We start from the raw sequence: 12136 nt of genomic DNA on the forward strand, positions 1-12136 counted from the left end.
TACTGGGATTAAAAGCTGTTACAGACTGGTTTATACTGGGATTAAAAGCTGCTACAGACTGGTTTATACTGGAATTAAAAGCTGCTACACACTGGTTTATACTGGGATTAAAAGCTGCTACAGACTGGTTTATACTGGGATTAAAAGCTGCTACAGACTGGTTTATACTGGAATTAAAAGCTGCTACAGACTTGTTTATACTGGTAATAAAAGCTGCTACAGACTGGTTTATACTGGGATTAAAAGCTGCTACAGAGTGGTTTATACTGGTAATAAAAGCTGCTACAGACTGGTTTATACTGGGATTAAAAGCTGCTACAGACTGGTTTATACTGGGATTAACAGCTGCTACAGACTAGTTTATACTGGGATTAAAAGCTGCTACAGACTGGTTTATACTGGGATTAAAAGCTGCTACAGACTGGTTTATACTGGGATTAAAAGCTGTTACAGACTGGTTTATACTGGGATTAAAAGCTGCTACAGACTGGTTTATAGTGGGATTAACAGCTGCTACAGACTGGTTTATACTGGAATTAAAAGCTGCTACAGACTGGTTTATACTGGGATTAAAAGCTGCTACACACTGGTTTATACTGGCATTAAAAGCTGCTACAGACTGGTTTATACTGGGATTAAAAGCTGTTACAGACTGGTTTATACTGGGATTAACAGCTGCTACAGACTGGTTTATACTGGGATTAAAAGCTGCTACACACTGGTTTACACTGGGATTAAAAGCTGCTACACACTGGTTTATACTGGGATTAACAACTGCTACAGACTGGTTTATACTGGAATTAAAAGCTGCTACAGACTGGTTTATACTGGAATTAAAAGCTGCTACACACTGGTTTATACTGGGATTAACAGCTGCTACAGACTGGTTTATACTGGAATTAAAAGCTGCTACAGACTGGTTTATACTGGCATTAAAAGCTGCTACAGACTGGTTTATACTGGGATTAACAGCTGCTACAGACTGGTTTATACTGGGATTAAAAGCTGCTACACACTGGTTTATACTGGGATTAAAAGCTGCTACAGACTGGTTTATACTGGGATTAACAGCTGCTACAGACTGGTTTATACTGGGATTAACAGCTGCTACAGACTGGTTTATACTGGAATTAAAAACTGCTACACACTGGTTTATACTGGTATTAAAAGCTGCTACAGACTGGTTTATACTGGGATTAAAAGCTGTTACAGACTGGTTTATACTGGGATTAAAAGCTGCTACAGACTGGTTTATACTGGGATTAACAGCTGCTACAGACTGGTTTATACTGGGACTAACAGCTGCTACAGACTGGTTTATACTGGAATTAAAAACTGCTACACACTGGTTTATACTGGTATTAAAAGCTGCTACAGACTGGTTTATACTGGGATTAAAAGCTGTTACAGACTGGTTTATACTGGAATTAAAAGCTGCTACAGACTGGTTTATACTGGAATTAAAAGCTGCTACACACTGGTTTATACTGGGATTAAAAGCTGTTACAGACTGGTTTATACTGGGATTAAAAGCTGCTACAGACTGGGTTATACTGGGATTAACAGCTGCTACACACTGGTTTATACTGGAATTAAAAGCTGCTACACACTGGTTTATACTGGTATTAAAAGCTGCTACAGACTGGTTTATACTGGGATTAAAAGCTGCTACAGACTGGTTTATACTGGGATTAACAGCTGCTACAGACTGGTTTATACTGGAATTAAAAGCTGCTACACACTGGTTTATACTGGGATTAAAAGCTGCTACAGACTGGTTTATACTGGGATTAACAGCTGCTACAGACTGGTTTATACTGGAATTAAAAGCTGCTACACACTGGTTTATACTGGGATTAAAAGCTGCTACAGACTGGATTACACTGGGATTAAAAGCTGCTACAGACTGGTTTATACTGGGATTAACAGCTGGTACAGACTGGTTTATACTGGGATTAAAAGCTGCTACACACTGGTTTATACTGGGATTAAAAGCTGCTACAGACTGGTTTATACTGGGATTAAAAGCTGCTACACACTGGTTTATACTGGGATTAAAAGCTGCTACAGACTGGTTCATACTGGGATTAACAGCTGCTACAGACTGGTTTATACTGGGACTAACAGCTGCTACAGACTGGTTTATACTGGAATTAAAAGCTGCTACACACTGGTTTATACTGGTATTAAAAGCTGCTACAGACTGGTTTATACTGGGATTAAAAGCTGTTACAGACTGGTTTATACTGGGATTAAAAGCTGCTACAGACTGGTTTATACTGGAATTAAAAGCTGCTACACACTGGTTTATACTGGGATTAAAAGCTGCTACAGACTGGTTTATACTGGGATTAAAAGCTGCTACACACTGGTTTATACTGGAATTAAAAGCTGCTACAGACTTGTTTATACTGGTAATAAAAGCTGCTACAGACTGGTTTATACTGGGATTAAAAGCTGCTACAGAGTGGTTTATACTGGTAATAAAAGCTGCTACAGACTGGTTTATACTGGGATTAAAAGCTGCTACAGACTGGTTTATACTGGGATTAAAAGCTGCTACAGACTAGTTTATACTGGGATTAAACGCTGCTACAGACTGGTTTATACTGGGATTAAAAGCTCCACCTTTTAGGCTGGGTTAGACTAAAAGAAAAAAAAGACAGAAACAGGTGGACCAAACATATGAAAAAGCAGCTTCCTCACCTCTTCCGCAGGCTTTGGCTGAGCGCCTCCAAAATTTCACACGACCTCTTGTGGTACTCTGAGACCGCGTCAATCAGTGCAGACAGCTGGCTCACCTGCTCCACCTGTTGGTCACACATCATACAAACTTTTTTATTATTATTTTTAAATTGTCTTGGGAATACACAGAGACACATTATATTCCCCAACCTTTATTTCTAAACTTAACTAGACAACGGGATGGCTAACCTCTGTCTAATGTTAACCCTTAAAATCCCTTCATGCGGGGACAAGAAATGCCAGTAATTTGGTGTTTTATCGAGATGTGTGTTTGTGAAAATAAAAAAGCAAAGAAAATGAAACGATGAGTTTAAAAAAAATACATAAAAAAAAAAACAGAAATTTTATCAGATTAAATTTCCACCTTTCCAAAACCAGGAAAACCGAGCGGAGCATTAACAGGGCTTCATTCACTGCGGTGCAGACAGAGCCGTGACTGCGGCAGGGAGAAGATGAAGAACAATCATCACTTTTATACAGATGGTGCAGCAGATTCATTTCCTTCGTTTCATGCTTGTTTCTCTTATTTTCTAAAACTAGATGTTTAATCTATTCCTCTAACTTGTTGTTTATTAACGATGTGTACAACACAGAGGTTATGTAGAAATAGGATTTTATCTGCTTTGAAAATGCCTATTTATGTGAGACAGTGTTCCTGCTTGTGTTGCTCGATAGTTCCTTAGTTTCAGCGTCCTCCAACGAGGATCCAGACACAACAGATCTGCTCCCTGTATCATAACCTGGTTTTCTTCTTAAAAACTACTGCCTGCTCAAAGTCAGTGTTTTGGTTTTATAATTATTTAAAAAAACATAAAGTAGTTCTTTAGGTCTTAAGAGGATATTAAACAGCCATCATTACATCCAAACGTTTTCTTCTGTACTGATCCAACTTGAATAGGAAGCAGAACCTTTAGTTACTGGACCCCTCTCTGTGAAAACAGCTTCCAGTTCAGCTTCAGGTATCAGGCCTCCTCTCCACCTTCAGATCATCTTCAAACTTTCCTTCCTGATAAATCTTATAGCAGGTCTAGCTTGGTGACCCTGATCCATCCTTAAGTCCTGCTGCTAGAGGCCGAGGCTGCTTGGGGACGTCCCATGGTGCACTGGGCTCCTCTCTGCTGGGGGACGTCCCATGATGCACTGGGCTCCTTTCTGCCGGGGCACGTCCCAAGGTGCACTGGGCTCCTCTCTGCCGGGGGACGTCCCATGGTGCACTGGGCTCCTCTCTGCCGGGGGACGTCCCATGATGCACTGGTGTCCTCTCTGCTGGGGACGTCCCATGGTGCACTGGGCTCCTCTCTGCTGGGGACGTCCCATGATGCACTGGGCTCCTCTCTGCCGGGGGACGTCCCATGGTGCACTGGGCTCCTCTCTGCCGGGGGACGTCCCATGGTGCACTGGGCTCCTCTCTGCCGGGGGACGTCCCATAATGCACTGGTTTCCTCTCTGCCAATGGACGTCCCATGGTGCACTGGGCTCCTCTCTGCTGGGGGACGTCCCATGGTGCACTTTGCCGGGGGACGTCCCATGGTGCACTGGGCTCCTCTCTGCCGGGGGACGTCCCATGGTGCACTGGGCTCCTCTCTGCCGGGGACGTCCCATGGTGCACTGGGCTCCTCTCTGCTGTCTTTACTCTTCATGTAGAAACATCAGCAGGAATCCCTGGATTCGAGTTCTGCTGCTGGTTCACCCTTCTTCCCTGTCCTCTCCAACTCCAACTGGTCCAGGAAATTGGCTGTCCTTCCTGGTTCTGGTTCTGATGGAGGTTTTCCTTCCTGGTTCTGATGGAGGTTTTTCTCTGTTAAAAATAAATTTATTCTGTCCACTGGTGTATGCACATCTCCTATCAGGAGCTGTTCTGGTGTCAGATTGTTGGTAGAGTTCTTATTTTTGTAGTTTTGTGTGACTTAACTCAGCCTTCACGTCATTCACATTCGCTGCATATCTTGAATGAAAGTTAACTAAGTTAACTCAGTACCTGTAAAGTTGGTTAATGTCAAAATGTTTTTTAATGAAAACTCCACATTTAACAACTAAAGCTACGTTTTTTACATCATTCTCCAGAAAGTAGAACATGCTCCTCGTGGCCAGATCTTTGCTTTCTTGAAACTTCTCCACAGCCTGTCGAATCTCTTCATCTGAGATTTTTCCCTGACGCTTTTTCTTGTAGTCAAAGTCTAATCTGCGTCCCTCCAGCTTCTTCAAGTGGAACTACAAACAGACAAAGATGCAATTTATTGGGCTTATTCTTAGAACATGCTGGGTTAGCAAAGTGTGAAATGTATATTTCATATATACTGAAATCATTTTATATGATATTAATTCACTAGCTAAGCTTTGGAGTGTTTCAGTAAACTCTGTACTCCCTTCATATGCCTGCCCTGGATGTCATATTTCATGCTGTGTTTGCTGAGATACAGAGAACTGTTACCGTGATCTCTTTAAGGTCCTTGTCATGCAGATTCTGCAGAGGGTCAATAAAGTTTTGTTTGACATTTATGTCCAGACAGTCCTTTACTTCTGCCATCTGCCTCATAGCCTCACCCATATCCACCAGAGCACAACCTAAAGGATAGAGACAATCCACAGTTTTCATTATCTCTTACCAAACTTCTCAGAAAAAGTCAGTAAATGAGGGTTTGGGGATTATTTCTATGTTGTAACAAAGCTTCCTGGTAATAAATATGATACTGTTGAAAGTCTCTTTAGTTCCCTTTTAAGTGGAGGCACATCTGTACGAAAAATGTATTTGTGGGATCAGCAGCAGGGTTGAGGGACAGAAACTCTGGAGCTAGCAGCCAGAACCAGAAACCAGGTCTTACTGTCACTGTTTTGTGGTGAAAAGTTTGATTCCAGCTCTAAAAACTCTGCTAAAGTGTTCTCCTATGACTCTGCCTTTGTTTGACATGAACTGTGAAGGTCCTGCTGGTTTCCATGGAGATGAATGAGGTTTATAGTGAAGGGTTCGATCTTCCTATCAACACATCTCTATTAAAACCCCTGGAAAACTGCTCAGGTTCAGTTTTTACGTTCAGATATGAGATATTACTTTACTCATTTCTAGATGAACTTGGCTGTTATTCTCTGGTTTTTACTGGAAGTAATGTTGTTTACTTTTAGGAGGAAATAACATTTACATGTTCTACTGTGTTCCAGGTGAATTTACTTTGACACAGCAACACGTATGTTCATTCTGGCACTTCTGTAGTAATCTCTCGTCTTAGCTTTCTGTAAAGACCAGGATTATACATACAGCCCTTGTAGATGTGAAGATATACTTCATTTACTTGGGTATGTCATTTTAGACAGGAGGGAAAAAAGGCCTTGTCAAGAAGAGGTTAAATTAAGAGATGTTCCATTTTTATGCTAATTTTATTTGCAGCTAACTGTCTGTGCTTTCAAATATGTAATTTCAGATATGTAAGAGTAGGTAAAGTAAACAAATGAGTTTAAAAAAAGAATTTTGAACTCATTAAAGCTACTTTCTACAAATAGAAAATCTATGGATAATATACGATGACACGGCTTGCATTCACCACCTTCGTGCAAATCCCTGATATTTAGTATGTTCTTAGTAGTACTGATGGAATATTATAATTTGGTACCGAATGCAGAGTCCTGTCCCAGTTCATGGCCGTGGCGCAGCATGGAATCGCCCAGCAGGCCTTCAGACTGAGGGTAGCCGGTGGACTTCACCTGTCCACGGATCTTAGAGACTGTGTTCAGCATGTTCAGTTTGGCTCGAGAAGCTATAGAAGAAAACAACAAATAAATCAAATCATTAGTCAGCACAGAACCAAAGAGAAGTTTCTCTCATTAGGTACCCTGAGGCTGAGTTTTCACCTGGGTTTGGCTGCAGGTATTCTGTTGTTTTGGACATGAGGTCAAACACCGACTTGTTGGTAACCTCGATTTTCTGATGGAGGCAAAACAAAAATGTTGAAGAACCATGTCAGTCTTTGCATGTCAAAAACGTGAACTGTAATATCTCAGTTATCTAATCTAAAGACATGGTTAAAATTCACTGCCCACTCCCCCAAAAGAACAGTAATCTGTTATTATGCTGGACCTCCTTCAGCTTTGATCGCAGCAGCTTCTCTGTGTCATCATCTCAATAAGTTTCTGTAATGTCACAAGCCCAATTTCCATCCAGAGTTGCATTCATTTTTCTCCAGGATCTTGTACTAACAATGGGAGAGTCTGACCACTGCAGAAAGCCTTCTCCAGGACATCCCTAAGATTCTCCATGGGGTTCAGGTCTGGACTCTGTGGTGGCCGATCCATGTGTGAAAACGATGTCTCCTGTTCCCTGAAGCACTCTTTCACAAGCCGAGTCCCATGAATCCTGGCACTTTTCCATAAGAGAAGATGGAATAACCTGCTCATTCAGTATCAACTGACCTCATTCTTTGGACACATAATGTTGCTGGACCTGGACCTGAACCCAGACCTGACCAACTGCAGCAACCCCAGATCATAGACTGCCCCCACAGGCTTGTACTGTAGGCATGATGGCTGCATCACCTCATCCTCCTCTCTTCTTACCTGATGCTCCATCACTCTGGACCAGGCTAGATCTGGACTCATCAGACCACATGACCTTCTTCCATGGCTCCAGAGTCCAGTCTTTATGCTTCCTAGAAAACTGAAGCCTTTTTCTCCGGTTAGCCTCACTGGTTAGAGGTTTCCTTCTGGCTCCACAGCTCTTCAGTCCCTTGAGTTTCTTCACATTGTTCATGTGGAAATGTTCTAACTTTCACTATTAAACATGGTCCTGAGTTCTACTGCTGTTTTTCTTCCATCTGGTTCCACCAAATGTTGAAGTGATCACGATCACCATCATCCTGGATGTTCTTCTGACCACATTTCTTCATCTCCTTAGATGTTTTCTCTGCTTGATGCCAATCATGCAGTAATTATCCAATAGGAGGTTCTTACTGGTTTACTTAGTTAAATCCTGGTGTTGACTTTTATTTTTTTTAGAAGAGCTGTGCATTTCCTGATAAGAGCACCTCATAACTACTGACATTAGGTGGCGGAAAAGTACATGTTAGTTAGAGTTTAACATAAACTAAAACTGCAGTGATATCTGCTTAGAGTTCTATAAAAACTGAACATCTGAAGAAGCATTATGTCCTTTATCTAACCGTACAATGAATGAATGAATGAGTAACCCTGGTGGGAGGAGATTCTATATTTATTATGCTGACTCGGAATGCCAAAGAAGTTATATGATCATATTATTGATTGATAAATCACATTTTCTCAACTGACAGGAGGAAGACAAGGAAGGGAAGGAGATACAGGCTCTTAACATGACTGCTGTCCTGGTACTAATCATTAGTATCCGGAAAGTTCCATTCCATTAGTAACTAATGGATGATGCCACAGCTCTGAATTAACCCCCTCCAACCCACCAAATGCAAGTCAAAATTCATGTTGGTATAAATGAGAAATCCCTGTTCCAGCAGTAAAAGTAAAAAGACACAAACAACAAACAACATTATTTTATTCAATAATATGATCACATAACATCTTTTTTTACATTGCTAGTTGGGGTGTGCTGACCTAGAGCCAGTTAATGTTCTTTTAATCTGTATTTTGGATTTACAGTCATGCATGGCAGAGTTTCCTACAGCTTAATCAGGACATTATCATTCCTGAAGACAAGAGAGAGATCATATAAACAAAACTACAAATCTTTAAACCAAGAAAAGCAAGAAAAAAAGTTATCCTGAGAACGATGAGAGAAGGTTGTTGATGTCTGGCGTTTGCATGGGAAAACACTGAAAACATGTAGGATTACATGTTGAACGTATAGTTTAGATTATGTGTGTGGAAATTTTGCCTGGCTGATAACTTTAGGAATCTACCAGAAACACTGACTAGTGATCAATAAAGTTCACTTAGAAGCCTGGATCCTTATTTATCATAGAAACCATCTAAACTCCAGCCTACTGATGAAATTTATCATGTTCATAAGAACAAAAACAAAGTCATTTTTTTGTCATATATATGTTCTGAATATGGCCTGATGTCATGTCTGGAAACATCTGAGGTCAATATATTGAATAGGGCCAGAATCTGTTGTCACTAAGTCCTGTGATCCTTGTCTTTTTGGGGACGTGGTTAATGGGTAAGGCCTGGAAGCAGGCTGCCACAGAGCAGGTCTCCAGGGAGGTGTTAAAAATGTCTGTAAACACCAAAGACAGTTGATTTGCACAGTGCTTCAGGTTGGATGGGCGACAGAATCCAGGCCAGTAGCCTTAGGGCTGGGATAGATTGCTGTTAGTGACGCATCCACGTACATGACTGTCATGTGTTCCTAGCATTCATTTGGCACATAGGCCGCTCACGTTGACACGAGTCTGCATGCACGAGTTGCAATATTGACTTGAACATTAGAAACCAGAAGACAGAGTCTGTCATATTAATGCGAACAGGTCCAAGGTAAACACAACACCAGATAGTTTTGAAAAGCATCTCTCGAACCTTGTCCGTAACTACCAGCATTGTATAATTGAGCGTTTTGGCTGTGTCGGGCTTCCTTCACTTACAGCAAGTATGTACATGAAACGTAGCAGAACGTTGCGTTTTATGTATGAAATAAATAAGTAGAGATACATCTGAGATTGGTAGCAGTTTATTTAGTGTTGAATAATATTTCTTTCTAGTTCCTGGGTTTTCCAGCTGGGTGGGCGGTGCTGCAGCTGTGGTTGGAGAGGGTGAGGCCAGAGACTCCACCCAGCACCACAGTAGCCGTGTTCTCAGAGAAAGTCCTGCAGGTGCAGAGGGACACCATCCCCACTATTAACCAGGTGGACAAGGAGCTACAGGAAATGGAGATGGTCTTGATGGAAATTGGGATAACAATTACAAAAAGATTGTGTATAAATAAATAAATAAATAAAATCTGCCTCTTGTCTGTTTCATAAGCGTTGTATCATTTCTAGACCTCCAGTCTGTCCCACTCTGCTGGTTCTCAGAATAAATGACCAAAGCTACTTTTCACATTTTCTTTTAGTGAGTGGTAAATGTTGGCAGCAGACTCTCCACCTCATCATTTGTGTGAATTTATTCTGGACCGTTTGTGTTGCCGTTTCCTGTTTTCCCAGATTTTGAGTGGATGTAGGAACATTCTCCCGCTAAATTTGGTTTTTATAAATCCCAAAAGTTGACGTTTTAGCGTACATCAGTTTTGTGCCTACGCCAGTTTTATGCATGAGGCCCCAGGTGCTTGCACTTTGTACAGCTCTATGGGTTTTCAAACAGCCACCTCCTTCTCAAAGTAGCTGTCTGGCAGAGCAAGGCAGTATCAGCGATTTGGACACATAAAAGAAGAAACCTATTTGCTTTTGCTTTTGTATGTTTGCGAGGTTTATACGATGGTGTTCTTTTCTAAAATGTATGCTTGCTGTTAGCCAATGTTTGGAATTAAATGCTTTTCTGTCTTTTTTTAGTTATAAAGTCTTAAATACTTATCTTAAAAAACACGAGGGCCTTTGAATCTTATGTTCTCGTAAGAACAGTACATTATCTTTGCAATCATAAATGGCAAATGTAAACACATAAATAATATCTTGAAATATCCTGTTGACTAATGCCTATGTTCGGACATCAAATACAGCTGCAGGCCATATGTTCAGTATCCTCACCTCAGATATGACTGGTATACTAGCATCAGAAAGCAACAGATTTGACTTGAGTAGAATCTTGAAATATCCTGTCAGGATATCTCTAGTGGGTAGTAGTGTCAGGATAACGATTATGGGCCTGGACTAGTATCTGATATCTGGAGTGAATCTGAACTACAACTTATATCAGTACCAAAGTGGTCCCATGGCTGGAGTTATATCTGAGGATATCAAAGCATATCTCTGGATTCTGGGGGGTTTTGTGCAGTGGGCGATGAACTCACCCTCTCCATCTCCAGGAAGTCTTCATCCAGCTTCGTTCCCTCTGCTCCACTGATCTTTTCACTGAGAAGCTGCATAGAAATAAATAAATAAATAAAAAAGCAGGAAAATTTATTATTTTACTGTGAGGGTGTGGTATGACAGCCAAAAGAGATAGAGTAGAGAGGGATGGGTGTGAAGGGGGTTTGATTAGTTTGTTTTCTTTGAAAGTTACTTTTGCAAACCTCCCTTTTCTTAATCAGATTCTAGAAAAAGCTGTCTTCCAGCAGCTACACAACTTCCTGACACTAAATAACTGTTTCGATGTCTACCAGTCAGGTTTTTGGCCACACCAAAGCACTGAGATGCTCTAGTTCAGGTCTTTAATGACATCTGCCTGAGCACAGATAGCGGGAACATTTCAGTCCTGGTACTGCTGGATCTCAGTGCTGCATTTGACACAGTCGACTATATTGTCTTACTAGACTGGCTGGAAAACTGGGTAGAACTTGCTGGCACTGCAATCAATTGGTTTGAGTCTTATTTAAAATGCAGGGACTACTTTGTGCCTATAGGTATCTATAAATCTATGTGAACCAAAATAACCTGTGGAGTTCCCCAAGGCTCCATCCTGGGACCAGTGCTGTTCAACATCTACATGCTGCCCCTCGCTCACATTATTAAAAAACAACTAGACATGTTACCTCAGTTATGCTGACGACACCCAAATCTACATAACCATCTGACCAGGAGACTACAGTCCGATCCAGACTCTGATCAACTGCATGGATCAGATTAAAGATTGGATGGGCCAGAACTTCCTTCAGTTAAATGAAGACTAAACTGAAATAATAGATTTTGGATCCAAGGAAGAAAGATTAAAAGTCAGTTCTCAGCTTCAAACAGCAAAGTTCAAAACCAACAACCAAGCCAGAAAACTGGGAGTAGTCCTGGACTCAGACCTGGGAGTAGTCCTGGACTCAGACCTGGGAGTAGTCCTGGACTCAGACCTGGATTTTAGCAGTTATATTAAGACAGTTGTGAAGTCAGACTGTTATCACTTAAAGAACATCTAGAGGATTAAAGGACTGATGACTCAGCAGGATTTAGAAAAAGGAAAGTAGGATCCTAGAACTCCAGTCCTCGCTAAGACCAGGAAAGTAGATCCTAGAACTCCAGTCCTCACTAAGACCAAGAAAGTAGATCCTCGATCTCCAGTCCTCACTAAGACCAGGACAATAGATCCTAGAACTCCAGTCCTCACTAAGACCAGGAAAGAAGATCCTAGAACTGCAGTCCTCACTAAGACCAGGAAAGTAGATCATAGAACTCCAGTCCTCAGATCTTTACACTGACTTCCTGTCTGGCAGTCTTGGAACTGACTTCAAAATCCTGCTGTTAGTTTACAAAGACCTGAATGGTTTAGGACCAGAATCCATTCAGGATCTTCTGGTTCGTTATGAAGCAAAAAGATCCCTCAGGTCATCAGGATCAGG

At 41.3% G+C, this 12136-nt stretch overlaps 1 protein-coding gene across 2 annotated transcripts in view; it reads right to left on the minus strand.

Moving 5' to 3' along the window:
* sh3gl3a (SH3-domain GRB2-like 3a) overlaps nucleotides 1-12136 on the minus strand; it is a 50562-nt gene that overhangs the window by 19285 nt on the left and 19141 nt on the right. Inside the window, exons 2-7 of one of the 2 annotated variants that reach the window (XM_041986211.1) lie at nucleotides 10664-10732; nucleotides 6589-6661; nucleotides 6351-6494; nucleotides 5177-5310; nucleotides 4798-4956; nucleotides 2707-2810 (exon numbers count right to left, since the gene is read on the minus strand). In XM_041986211.1, coding sequence (XP_041842145.1) covers nucleotides 2707-2810; nucleotides 4798-4956; nucleotides 5177-5310; nucleotides 6351-6494; nucleotides 6589-6661; nucleotides 10664-10732 — 683 coding nt within the window. The remainder of the gene's footprint in view (nucleotides 1-2706; nucleotides 2811-4797; nucleotides 4957-5176; nucleotides 5311-6350; nucleotides 6495-6588; nucleotides 6662-10663; nucleotides 10733-12136) is intronic. The other variant, XM_041986292.1, reaches the window with a different exon arrangement.

This window comes from Melanotaenia boesemani, chromosome 1 (genome assembly GCF_017639745.1).
Source record: "Melanotaenia boesemani isolate fMelBoe1 chromosome 1, fMelBoe1.pri, whole genome shotgun sequence".
NCBI classification, from domain to species: Eukaryota; Metazoa; Chordata; class Actinopteri; order Atheriniformes; family Melanotaeniidae; genus Melanotaenia; species Melanotaenia boesemani.